Genomic DNA, 13,943 nt, shown 5'->3' on the forward strand with positions numbered 1-13,943 from the left:
CCAATTGGCATCTCTGGCCACCTGTCAGCCCCTAGTAAATGGTACTCTAGGTACCCAGGGCATGGTGACCAGAGAAGACCCCTGAGGGCTGCAGCACTTATTGTGCCACCCTCAGGGGCCCTGGCACCCACACACTGCCTTTGCAGGCTGAGTGCCTAAGTAGAGAGCTAAAATGAGTCGACATGGCACACATCCCTGTGTGCCATGCCCACAGACCCCACTGCCCTGGCATACTTCAGTCACCCGTCTAGCTGGGTGCCCTATACCAGAGGTGAGGGCACAGGTGCATGGGCCCTGTGCCCCTACAGTACCCAGGGCCATTCCTGGGCACTGTAAGTGCAGTGATGCCCTTTAAGAGTATATGGTGCTGGGAGGTTATTACGAACTCGACAGCACCATAATGGCTACACTGAAGACTGACCAGTTTGGTACCAAACTTCTCAGCACATTAAACCCGCACTGATGCCAGTGTGGGATTTAATGTAAGATGCACGAGAGGGCATCTTAGAGATGCCCTCAAACTCAAACCTACAATCCACGTCTGGGCTGAGTGGCTGCAGAGGCTGCCACACAGCAGACATGTTGCTGGACCCCCTGGGTGGAGAGCCCCCCGCTCTCCTGGGCCTGCAACAATGCACATCCTGGGCGAGGTGCTATGTCTCCTCCCCCAGGATGGACAGGGGGAAGCTTCAAAGGCATACCGCCTCTGAGAGTTTCTCCAGACCATTTACTGTACCCAGCAACTGGCCCCCCCACCCGTTCTACCCCCACTCTGGCGGTAAGACTGGCGGGAAAAACTACATCAGGAAGGAGGGTGTGCCAACCGGTGCCAACTCCACCCCTCAGGTGGAGGTGGCGAGGTGAAGCGCGACAACGGGCTCCGGCCATCTTGTAGATGGGGTGCCCTGCCCAATCCCAGCTAGGCTCCTGCCCCCCTCCCACAGGAGAGGAGGAGGCTATGGGGTGTCCTCACCCCAGGACAGGGACCCATTGGTCCCTGCCCTTGCCCTACCTGTAACGCCCCTAAATTTAGTATTTAGGGGCTTCCTGAACCTTCCTTCCTCCGATCCAGATACCAAAAAGAAGAAAGAAGATCAAGAAGAAAGAAGACCCGTTGTGCAGCTGCTAACAGGACAACATCAACTGACTTGGCCCCAGCCCTACTGGCCTGTTGACCACGAGGACGTCACCCCGGCGACTGGGACCTGAGGTCCAGTGCCCAAAGACCCTCCCCGACGAACCAGCCGACGCCTGCAGACTCGGAACCAGGGGCCTCCCCAACCGCGACCAGCCGAGGGTAAGCTTTTCCGACACCCAAAGACACCCCATGCACCTGGCGCCCTACAGCCCCCTGTGCCTCCCTGTGGGGTACCTACATGTGCTCCAAGATCCCAACTTACCTCTCGAAGTGCTGGTCGCCCCTGGAGAGTCACCGTCCCTGAGCCTGCAGCCTTTGTTCCTTTTCAAGATCCTCATTGGATAACATTGAGCGCCCGACGGCTCAAAAGCACCCTGCACCCAGCCGCCAGAGTGCCGCTGGCTGTGACTTCTTTGCCCTATGCTACTTCCCCCCCTTGCCCAGAGCAAGTGACCAGGAGCCCAGCTCCCAGAGCCGCGTGGCCTGCTAGCCAGCAGCCACCAACCGAAGGCCCCCTTATTCTCATTAGCTAACATTGGGCCTACCTACCTCTGCACCCGGCGGCCACTGTGCCGCTGGGACTGACCTAACTGTTCTCACCTAACCCTGGGGGACCCCGGAGTCTACGCCCAGAACCCTAACTTCACCAACCAAGTACTCACCTGGAAACGGGTAATTCACTTACCTGCCATTGGATAACATTGACCCATTATGACTGTGAAGTTTTGAAAAGTGAAAATATTCCTATAAAATCAGCCAAAGTCTGAATTCGAAAATACTCACCTGTGATCAGGAGAGAAGCCAGTACTGTACCTTTCAGCCCAGTACTGAACTGCAAAAGAAATCCCTAGCGGGTTTACTAGTAACCTGTATTTTCTCCATAGGAACCCATTGTCTGCTTTTCTATAAAATTTCTTCTGCTTTTGAAAACTGCAAATATTCTTTAAAAATCGTACAAAATACTGAAACGCATTTACCTACCTGTTTTGAGTTAAGCCAGTGTTGGCCCTAGGAGACTGGTGCTGGGTTACAAAAGTAACGCAATCGTACTTTACCTGTAACCTGAATTTCCTCCCATTGGATAACATTGTCAGAATCACCTTCAATCAATCAAGAACATTTGTAAAGCGCTACTCACCCGCTAGGGTCTCAAGGCGCTGGGGGGTGCTCCTACTGCTCGAAAAGCCAGGTCTTGAGTTGCTTCCTGAAGGAGAGATGGTCCTGGGTGAGTCGTAGGTGGGTGGGGAGGGTGTTCCAGGTCTTGGCCGCCAAGTAGGTGAAGGATCTTCATCCGGTGGTGGTTCTGCGGATCCGTGGGGCGGTGGCGAGGGCGAGGCGAGGAAGTTTCCAAGTGTGAACTTATAAAAACGCTTTATATTCAGGAAAATTCATCACAGTAACTGGAATGCGGCCTTATGGCCAAGATCACACACCCTGTCAACTGTAGGCAGACAAAGACCAGGCAGGGGAGGTGGATTCCCCCCACCAAGGATAGTAGATTCCGGGAGTCTGATATTTACACAAAAGCTGATATGAAAAGGCCGTGAGCAGAGGGGTGCAGGGAGGTGGGCTTGTGCATTGGTGAGGCGGAGAGCGAGAAAGAACCAGAAGGGAGAGGGGTGGAGGGGGAAAACGCAGGAGAAACTTGACAGGTGAGGAGTGAGGCAAGCAGTGTTTGTGTGTGTTTGTGTCAGATTTGGAGGAATGATCGAGTCTGTGTGGGTAAAAAAGATAGGGTGAGGAATACACGTTTGTAGGTGTGCGTGTAAAAGAGAAGAAATTACACAAATCTGAGAGAGAGAGAAACAGTCTTATCAAATGTACAGAGGAAGGGGCTGTCTCTCCAATTCAGACTTCACCCATGTACTTCTGTACACAAATGTGCATCCCTGTCTGTGTGTTTCCGTCGGCCTGCTTGTGTACACATGCATGTGTCTACTGGGTGATAATGATGGTGTGTGTACACAAATGTGGTGCGAGGGATGCGTGGGCCTTTATCTGTATACCTTGTCTGGGTATATGTGTTTATCGGCATGCACACCTGTGTGAGCATTAGTGTGCTTGCCTCTGTGTGCATCTCTGTAGATTCATGTGTGTATGTCTTTTGTAGTTTGGTGTCTATACAAATGTGCGTGGTTTGGAGTTCATGGACGCTGTGAGTTTGTCTTGATGCATGTGGTTCGGCGTGTGCGCGTTTTAGGGGTCCAGTGTGTGTGGGTTTATCTAAGGAATAGTGTATATTTGTTGTGCTTTGGAGAGTTTGATATGTGTTGTGGTTCAGCATGTGGGAGGTTGTGTGCGATATAGAGTGTGAGTGTGCGGTTGGTGCACTGGTGCTGTTTGATGTGTGTGTACTGTTCAGAGTGTGGGAGATTTGTTTTTAGAGTGTGTGGCTGGTAGCCCTCATGTGCAATTTGGTGTGTGCGTTGTGTTCAGCGTGTGGGAGGTTGTGTGGCTTAGGGTGTATGCGAGATGAGAGAAATATTGAGCGACAGAGAGGTGCCCCCTCCAGACTTGAAATTTAGATTGACAAGGAGGCCCTTCTTTTCACCAGATATCCTTCTATAAACCACTACAAAGCCCGATCAAGGATACCAAGCACTATGTACATACCACTGCAATGTAACACGCTACCTGCTTCTTCCCAGCCCCACAACATTTACTAGTCTGTTCCTGGGGTACTGACTGTCACTCACACTAAACTAAATGTTAACAGTAACTCCCCACATATTCTAAACTGATCAACCCAATCACTTTGGTTCTAAGTCCTGGCTCCCCTGTCCCCTCTCCTTTTTAGGTCTCACCCTCTCCCCTTTGAAGAGAAATCGCATGAGGCTTTTTGTTCACCTAGCGAAACGCCCCCTTCCCCCGAATGGACTCTACCATCACTGGATGTACAAATTTTAACACTATTTGCATTTTACATTACAATCATTTTAATACATTTTTACAAAACATATACAATATATAAAACAATGCCATTTACTCAAAACAATGTCACTGCGAGACCTATTGCATTGTAAATGCTTTTTCTCATACCAATGCAGCTCCCAACAGGAGGCTAAGCAATGCAAATACACACATAAATACTGTATTTGCAATATATAAAAACACAAGAGGGCAAGTAGTACTTGAACTCTTTTCTAATGAGTAAAGCACTCACAAAGAGTAAAACTGCAAATGAAGTAGACATTGTTGGCCTACACCTACAGGCTACATTGTAAATCAATAACATAGAAAATGAAAGCATTTTCAATAAATACTGGCACCTTGCCTTTAAGGCAGCCATGACCCCTAGCTTCCCATCATGCCTCAGGGGTGACAGTTAGGTCAGTTATTCTGTGCATAACCCTGAAGTCAGGGCACAAAGATATCCTTTACCACTTCAGAAGAATCTCATTTGCCTGGGGAGGTGGGTGGGGTTGCTTATGACTTTGAAGAGGATACCCCTGTGTTAGACTTGGCATCATTGGCGTGAGTCTCCCTTCCATTTTGACGGATTGCCTCCTCTGTTTTTGATAAGTTTTTGATATGTTTTTGATATGTTTTTGCTGGAGTTATGCTATGGGCACTGTGCCACTGCTAGTGCAAGTGCTCCCTATGTTAAATTGATATACTGATTGGATTCCATGATTGGGTTATTTGATTTATCTGTCAGCCCCTAGAACAGTGCACCATGTGTGCCCAAGGCTTGTAAATCAAATGTTTCTGGTAGGCTTGCAGCACTGGTTGTGCCACCCACAGAGGCAGCTTGTGAAGTGTGTCTCAGGCGTGCCATTGCAAGGCCTGTGTGCAGTCTAGCACTGCCATGTCGACTTGGCCAAGTGCACCCACTTGCCAGTCCCTAAACCTTCCCTCTGCTTCATATTAGACACCCCTATGGTAGGCCCAAGGGCAGGGTGCATTGTAAGTACAAGGTAGGACATGGTCTGATGTGTGTAGCATGTTCTAATAGTGAATTACAGCCATTTTTGTTTTTCACTATTGAAGGCTACCTGTTCTCATAGGCCAGAATGAGCAGCTAGATTATTACATGCTTATTATCCTAACTGACTCAGGGAACATGGTAGTAATTCGAATTTAGTATGTCTGAACTCAGAATAATAAAACACATCTTTTAGTAAAGTTTATTTTAATATTCTATGTTTGCAAATACCACTTTTAGAAAGCAGGTATTTGCTTGCCTAACCATTTGAGCCTGCCTCTGCTGGGTTGTGCATTCCTTGTCTGGGTTTGTGAGTGACAGGGCTGGGGAATTCCAGGAGACCGGCTGGGACAGCCCAGTGGTTAATAGAGAGATTTACATCCAGATGGGAGGGAGGAGTGCACCTGGGACCTGAATAGGGCTGGCCCTTCCCTCTACAATGCTGGCTCCACCCCCTGTGGCTTGTCTGTCTCTGCCCTGCACTGTGAAAGGAGAGGAGGAATCATGTCAACAGAGTGCTCCAGAGCTGTATCTTCCCTCCCCTGTGCTGGCTCCACCTCTGGAGGGGCAGCTGATGCCTCTGCCCTGCACAGTGAAAGGAAGAAGAGTCATGTAAACAAAGTGCTCAGGAACTGGTTTGGACTAGGCAGAGGCCTCTCTGCCTTCAGAGAACAAAGGATTTTGGGGTATAAATATTGGGATCCTGCTCCCAAGAAATTAATCACTTCTGGAATAAGAAACCTTTCTGCCAAGGAGAAGAACCAAGGAAGCTGCAAGAGTTGGGACTGCCCCTCTGCCAGTGTACTGTTTGCTTGGTTGGCCTGCAGTGGTTGCTTCATTGCCAAGGGAAAGGAGAAGGAACTTTGTAAGGACTTTCATCTACAGAATTTTCTCCATGGGCTTTGTAGGAAGGTGGATATCTGACTATGGTTGCCCCCCACTTTTTGCCTGGTGTTTTGCTGGTTTTTGACTTAGTTGGCCTGGGATCCTGCTATTCAGGACCCCAGGCTTCCTGCTCGCTCTGTTAAAATGGATTCCATGTACCTTAGGTACATATCTAATTGGATACTGGGTCGCCTTATCAGTCCCTGTACAGTGTACCTTAGGTACCCAGGGCATAGGTGCACCCAGGGCCTACCAGGGGCTGAAGCATGTATTATGCCACCCCTGGCTGGCCATCTAAATCTGACACAACTGGCTGCATGACAGCTGGGGCAAGGTGGTGTAAACACCCTCTGCTGTAGATATAGTATACCTATATCTAACCCTAAAATGGACACATATATTCCTATCAGTCACTCTTATGGAAGGCCTTATCAATCCTGAAGGCAGAGTGCTTGGAATTATGTGAGATGGTGCTCTGGCATGAGCTGAGCCCGTCTGCAGCTTGCGGTTTCAAGTCCTAATAGCTGTTCCATGATAACGCTATACCATATACTTTTAAGTGCATTATCAACCTCGCGGTTAAATGCTAACTCTGGTATAACATTATCAAAACATGTCGAGTAAGGTGTCATACGATTTGGAATACTACCCCCTCGCCAATTCTGGCGACTGGGGTAGCATTCCACCCTTCTAGAGGGACACGACATGTATGTAACTGTGAACCCCGGTTAAAGTTAACTCGAGCCTCAGCATCACAAAATGGATGCTGCCACCACAGACACAAGTCTGACCTCCTGCTGCTGGGAGTCCTTCCAGCGAGGATGGCCTGGTCAAAGGGTTTCCTGCCTTGGGAGGTGCTAGCACCACCCCAGACAGGATTTTGTGTATTGAGGTAGGGAGGCCTGAAAGGAACAAGACATGCCTGGGGCACACAAGGTGCCCTGTGCATACACCGGTTCAAACCAGTTGCTGGGGCATCCCTGCCCCAGCTCTGGCGGGAAACCGGACAAAGGATAGGGGGTGTAGCCACCCCCCTTCCTGGTCCCACCCAGGGAAGGGACCTAGTCAGTAGTGCAGCCCCCTTTAGGAGAATAAAGATAGGAGCTGGTCCCATTCCAAATTAGATTATCCTGAACTATTCAACAAGAAGAAACTCTGGCCTTCGACGTTCTGCTCCACAGAAGACTGAAGAATCTCCCTTGTGGACAAGGAGTGTCCACCCTGCAACTGCAGGCACCATCCAGCGTCCAGCGTCTTCACTTTGTCGTCTTCCCTCGAGGATCCAGACTTCAGAGCCTGACGAGACCCGGATTCCCAGACCTCTCCGACCTCTACCTACATCTGCAGCAAAGCGGAGACCCGTGGGTGCGACGAGACACGTGGGACCGGCCATCTTGAACGAACCTGCACCTCTCTTCCAGCACGACTCCCGAGGTAAACTCGACCAAGTGCTTTGGGGACTGAAGCCCCAACCCCGAGCAGCCCCTGCACCGAAGATCAGCCCTCCAGCTTCCACGAGATCTGCGTGGGGCCCTTCTGCTTGTTTGCTGCTCGACGCGTTGTCTGGTCACTTGCTGGCTGGCTAGTGGCCTCCCAGACGACGAACCTTTGAATCTTTGCTGCTGGTCTGGTTGCTCCAGACTGGTCCTTGCTCCCTTCCAAAAGAGGGGCACCCCGGACTCTCCTAGTCCGCACCAGACGTCTTTTCCCTTCACCGCGTGGGTTGCCTTTGCCAAGGCCTGTTGAGGTCAATCCCAGATCCGACACCGCCGCTAGCGAGAGCCTGCGTGGGACAGCTCGTGCCTCCATCCTGGTCGTCGAAGGCGCCTCCTGGTCCACGTGGCTGCAGAGTCCAGCGTCCCCTCTTCACCTGATCGCGACGACGACACCTGGTTCCACTCCAGTCACTGGCTAGTGACTGTGAACATTGTCCCCTCTGCTTTCAGGTCTCCTTCAACAATCCACCCTTGGATTACACCGGACATCTTCCTCCTGGTCGCCTGCAGCATCTTTTCTTTCAGGCTCCATTGACTTCAACGCGAGAACCCGACGCACTTTGACACCTATGCACCCGCGGCCCGTGGGTGAGGTAACAAGAGCATTTCGGTGCTCAAGGGTAGTTTAACTGTCCTAGTGTCCAGTTCCACAGTCGTTTTTAGTCCTACCTAGTCAGGATTGTCCGTACTCACCTTTAACTTGAACTGTACTGTCCATGGACGTTGTTACGCATCTCGCGTGTGAGTTCACACTCTGCACACGCGTTCCGTGGGCCTCCTATTACTTACCTGAAGTTAGTGTAGCGTGGTCCCATCGATCCTACAGCCTCTGACCAGCTCCATTCCTTTTATCGACTCACATTCCACTTACTTAGTATATGGTTTGTCGTGCCCCTAGGGCACCATTGTAATTTTGTGCAACTAGTAGTATTTTTCGTAAGAGATTGTCATGTGCTTAGCCCTCTGACCTCATAAAGAGTTCAGAGGTGTTTTTATTAATAAATATACTGTTTATTTTCATAACAACGTGTGTGGTGTCCTTTCATCTGGTATTCAAGGGGTTATATTGTGGTAAAACAGCTGGCTTCACATGCCAAAAGAGTTTAGCCTAAGACTGCTTTGTCCATGCTACCATTAGGATAGCTGGTCTATAAGGTTGACTTACAACCAATCACCATAAGGATTGTTTGGACTGATACAAGGTGATCACTAGAACTAGTGAGCATCATATATCAGGCCAACTTCTCACAGGCTTGACCTGTGCCTGCCTCCTGCGGAAGTCTTAGGGCCAAAAGACTTCACCTCCAGCTCCCTCCTAAATTTCCTTGCTGGGAATTCTGACTCCAGTCACTTGCGTGCCGCTGGAAGCTCGATGCATTGAGAAGAAGCGGGTCACCGCCGCAGTTGAAATCATCGCAACGACGGAAAAGCGAGCCTTCGCCGCATCTCCCTGGAAGCGTGTGTTCATCGAAGCTGCCTGCTGTCGCATCACCGGAGAAGCATGACAACATTGAGAGAGTCGCCATCGCATCACCGGAGAAGCGTGTCGCAAGGCCTGTCGCGGCTCCAAAGTACAGAGTTGTCGCAAGGCTCCCCGGGTGTCATCGCAAAACCGCATCAAAGGTGCCATCTTGCGCACCGCAACGGGCCCGCAAGCTGAAAATCCATGCATCGCCTTCACTCCGGCAATGCTCACGACGATTCCCCTACTCTGCGCAAGCATTGAGGAAGGACGCAATCGTTCCCCCGGATCCCGGAACCGACGCATCTCCCCTTTTGCACGCCTTTTGGTTACTTTCCCCCTCGATCCTGGTCGGTAGTACCTTGAGGCGAAGTCTCTGCATTTTGTGTTTTCTTCGTCTGCGAACAGATCTATGCTTGGACGGCTTGTCGTTGAGTACCCAGTACTGATATTCCTGGAAGTGGCGACTGAGGGCATCCACTTGAGAATTCTGCTCTCCCGGCAGGTGAACTACTGTGATCGATGGCTTCCTCGCCAGTAGCCAGTGCCAAAGGGACTGTGCTTCGAATGACAGAGTCCTCGATCGAGTTCCCCCCTGCTTGTTCAGGTAGTACATTGTGGTGCTATTGTCCATCTATACTAGGATGGAACTTGCCTGAAACGAAGGGGGGGAAATCCTTGAGAGCCAGATGAACAGCCCTGAGCTGCAGCATGTTGATATGGTGCAATTGCTCTTTTGAGGACCATAGGCCTTGCGTCTGGAGAGTGCCCATGTGGGCTCCCCATCCTTGTAGTGATGCGTCTGTGATCAGAGTCTGGGATGGAGGAGTTTGATGGAACGGAACTCCTAGTTCCAGGTTGTCCCTCTTAATCCACCACAGAATGGATGCTTTGGCTGCATGTGATAGACAGTTCTTGTCTTCCCAGCGAGTAGACCGTTGATCCCATTCGTCCTCCAGATCTTGTTGTAGAGGACGCATTTTTAATCTGGCATTGGGTACCAGAAAAATGCAGGATGCCATTGATCCAAGTAAAGAGGCGCACTGACGACAAGTTGCTTCTTTACATTTTTCTGCCTTTCTGAATGAGGGATAATTGTCTCTCCGAAGGAAACACTTTTCCTTGTTCGGAGTCTATCAGCGCTCCCAGATAGTGGATTGTTTGAGTGAGCTGCTGCGTTGACCTCTGGTAGTTCACGTGCAGGCCCAGTTTTTGACCGAGCCGTAGGCACTGCTGGAAATGGTTCCTCACACTCTGGGGAGAGGGGCCCTTAAGCAACCAATCGTCCAGATAAGGGTAGACTAAGATGCCGCTGCGCCACAGAGCAGCTGCCACCACTGTCATGCCCTTCGTGAATACACGGGAGCTGATTTCAGTCTGAAGGGCATCACTCTGAATTGATAGTGGAATGTTCAGACTATGAATCGTAGATATTGCAGGTGATGCTGATTTATCGGTATATGAAAATAGGCATCTAGCAGATCCTGCGAACAGATCCAGTCCCCTTTCCGGAGGTGAGGATATATTTGATGGAGAGCCAGCATGCAACATTTTTCTTGTTTGATGGGACTTGTTGAGTGCTCTCAGATCCAAAATGGGTCTGTGTTCCGACTTCTGACTTTTTCACCACGAAGTGTCTGGAATACACTTCCCTACCTCTTTGTGACTGCGGGACCTTCTCTATGGCTGACTTTTGGAGAAGGATGCCCAATTCCCTCGGTAGCATGTTGATGTGGTAGCTTGATGATTTTACTGGAGGGATCGAGGTAGTACGACGTCTGAAACTTAGAGAGTACCCATTTTGCAGCGTAGTCAGCACCCACTGATCTTTCGTGATGGCTCACCACTCTTGCAGATGATTTGCAACACTTCCTCCCACTGGAGCGGTGCACTGTACTGGAGGAAGCGGAAACTCATTGCTTTGCTGGATGTTTCGTCGAGGTAGAGGACTGACAGTTCCCTCCTTTTCCCCTGTTAGATCGCCGGTTTTGGTACTGCGATTTCTGCTGACCCTGCTGGTTTTGGTTCTTTTGCCAATGAGGGGTTTGAACCCTCTGTTGGAAAGATTGGCAATCAGTATGGCGGTAGTGACGACGAAACTCTTTCCTCTTTTCCAGCCCTACTGCCTTCAGGGTATCTAGCTCGATGTTCATCCGTGCCATCTCCTCATCAGTGTGCGGGCCAAACAATGATGAACCGGAAAATGGCAGGTTGATAATCCGGGACTGCGCCACTGGCTTCAGAGCTGTAAGGCGAGGCCATGAAGATCTTCTGGCACAAATTCTGTGTGCGTAGGAGTGTGCTGAGAGCGTAGCTCCATCCGCCGCGGCACTAATTACTTGGTTCGCCACTAAGCTTCTCTCCTGTAAGACTTTTTCGAAGTCCTTGAAGTCTTCCTTGGATCGCTTATCTGAAAAATGCTGTAGCGAGTCCCACAATGCTCTATCGTAACGTCCCAATAGAAGCTGACACACTGGAGACCCCTGGAAGAGACTATGAACTGTGCCAGTTGCTGAAGTCTCGATGGGTGTGTTTTTCAACAGCGGCCTGAAAAGTTATAGCCAATAATTCTCCATATGTACTGTTATTTTAGTAGCCACATGTTGGGTTTCTAGTACCATCCGCTCTTGAGCATTCGGTTTTCAGAAAGTGACTTCATAACCTGTTTTCTCAGTGATCCGTTGGGCAGAAAAGGCTACCTGCTCCTAGACCAAAGAGGCATTCTGATATGTAAACAGTTAACATAATTGGCCACGTTCAGTAGAACCTTTTATTGAGGATATGTCGGCAACTGTTGATTTCTGCATTTATATCGATCTGTTTTTTGTTTAGCTCATTTTCACTACAGTCACTAACTCTCATATAATATAGGAAATATTTCACAGAATATTTTCTTTCCAATGTAGAATATGTTGTCCTCGCTATGGCGAAAGGCGTCAGACGGAAATTGACTGGGGAAAAAGATGTGTCGACAAATTTGATATCATCGGAATCATCGGTGAAGGGACCTACGGACAGGTGTACAAAGCCAAGGATAAGGATACAGGTACATACAAAAACAGTATGGTTGCTCTCCTTCACATGTTATGAAGGTATGGCTGGTCCTTGACACTTTTGAAACAGTAGTATTTTGCCACATGTTAAGTTTTCGCTTTTATTGTGAAAATGAATGTTATAGTGGAGTGATTTGCATTTTGCAAGACTGCGTTTGTACTTCGAATATTGAGTGAAGTTGTAAAAGACATGTAAAGGGTCCATACCCTCTGATGTAGTTTCTAAAACTGAATCTTGCCCTTGAAAAATTACTACTGTAATTACCATTGGGAACAAAATGCTGCTAATGCGACAAGAGCTTCACTGTTATGATTCTCTTGCATGTTAAATAATTTACCTTCTTCCTAAAGGGACTTGTAAGGCTGAGCAGCCTTTTAATAGTTTAGCCACACTACCCTTTTTACTTGTTGCCTTTATTTATAGATTTGCCCAGTAATTAATTGCAGATGAGTGGATGGTCTTGGATGGTAGAGCAGGGCTGACGATATACCAAGAGAAAGAAAGCTTGCCCCATAATAGGCTTTTTAGAGCCTGATCACCATGATGCTAATAGTCTAATTCTGTTTTTCACCCCCACACCCCAACACACAATAGTGACTTGCTCTTGTTTTCTGCAGTTTTGTGCTTTTAATTCATTCTGACTAGCCACTTGCCATGGCTACTCTTGAATGGAGTATTTTGACCCCACAGCTTACAATCTGTTGTTGTGCATCTAGGTGAATTGGTTGCTCTAAAGAAGGTTCGGCTGGACAATGAGAAGGAAGGCTTTCCCATCACTGCAATTCGAGAAATCAAAATCTTACGTCAACTGATACACTGCAGTGTGGTGAACATGAAGGAGATTGTCACTGACAAGCAGGATGCCCTGGATTTCAAAAAGGACCGAGGTATGTGCCATGCTTCTACTCACTGTGCCAGATGTAATAAACTTGAATGAATTTTAATTATTTTCAGAAGCACAAATCATTTAAGCCTGGCCTCTACCATGCGTCTGTGCCCTTGCATGTGCCTGGGCATATGACTAGGCACAGCCCTTTCTGGCCCAGCTCCAATGCTGTCACACTTCCTGCCTCAACCGTCCGCTTCTCTCTCGTTCTCCTGCGCTCCCCCATTTCACCACTTTCTCTACCTCTTTGACTTCCTTTATGTTTGTCTCTAGCACTTTAATGAGTATTTCCTGCCCTTCTCTTGCCTTTTTCTGTGCTCTTTAACTTCGTGCCACTTCTTGGTACATTTCTCATTCTTTCTCACTCATTCATTGCTGCTTTTTGAGCATTTCTGGGCATCTATCTCTCTTAATCTTTGCCCCTCTTCTTTTTTTGCCTTTCGTTCTGTAATATTTCTCTCTGCCATACACAATTGCTTCTTGCTTCCTTTTTGGCTTCTTTTAGTGTCAGCCCTTTTCTGCTCTCCCCTCCCCAAGGTTCACTTTCCCAAGAACTCTGACTTCCTCTTCCCTTTTTCCTACTCCCTTTCACACCCATCTTTCACTTTTCCTGCCTCATCTGCCATGCCTGTCTCTTTCCGGCCTACCACTGCTTGCTTAGCTCTACCTACCACCCTAGAGCTCTGCCCCTCCCGCTTCTGGCTGGCGTATCAAGTGGGGTTGACAAAGGCAAGTGTGCCTAGTGTCCGGATTCCTCATCCTCCTCTCACTCACTACTGCTACTCCTCTACTCTCTTCTCGCCTTGAACCCAGGCCCCACCTTCCAAGGCAACTGCCGAGATTTCTGCGCCTCTTGGCACTTCTCCTGCATGCTTCCGCACCCTCACTCCACTCCTTACTCACTACACACACCTCCCAATTGCCAACTGTCACCCCTCCCCAACCTCTTTCTATCCTTTCCTGCCGCCTTCTCTACCAGGGGATCCTCCTCAATAGTCATGAACACTGAATATTCCCGCCCCTTTGCGGGGACCCCGGAAATAATAAAAATTATATATGAAAAACATATTTCTGTAGTAGGGGATCTCTGTGTATAG

The 13,943-nt window shown here is 49.0% G+C and overlaps 1 protein-coding gene across 1 annotated transcript in view; it reads left to right on the forward strand.

The window, feature by feature from the left end:
- Window positions 1–13,943, forward strand: part of CDK12 (cyclin dependent kinase 12) — a 503,410-nt gene that overhangs the window by 131,827 nt on the left and 357,640 nt on the right. Inside the window, exons 4-5 of the mRNA XM_078645647.1 lie at window positions 11,813–11,952; window positions 12,677–12,847. Of these exons, the coding sequence (XP_078501773.1) occupies window positions 11,813–11,952; window positions 12,677–12,847 (311 nt within the window). The remainder of the gene's footprint in view (window positions 1–11,812; window positions 11,953–12,676; window positions 12,848–13,943) is intronic.

Source organism: Lissotriton helveticus, chromosome 5_1 (genome assembly GCF_964261635.1).
Source record: "Lissotriton helveticus chromosome 5_1, aLisHel1.1, whole genome shotgun sequence".
Taxonomy (NCBI): Eukaryota; Metazoa; Chordata; class Amphibia; order Caudata; family Salamandridae; genus Lissotriton; species Lissotriton helveticus.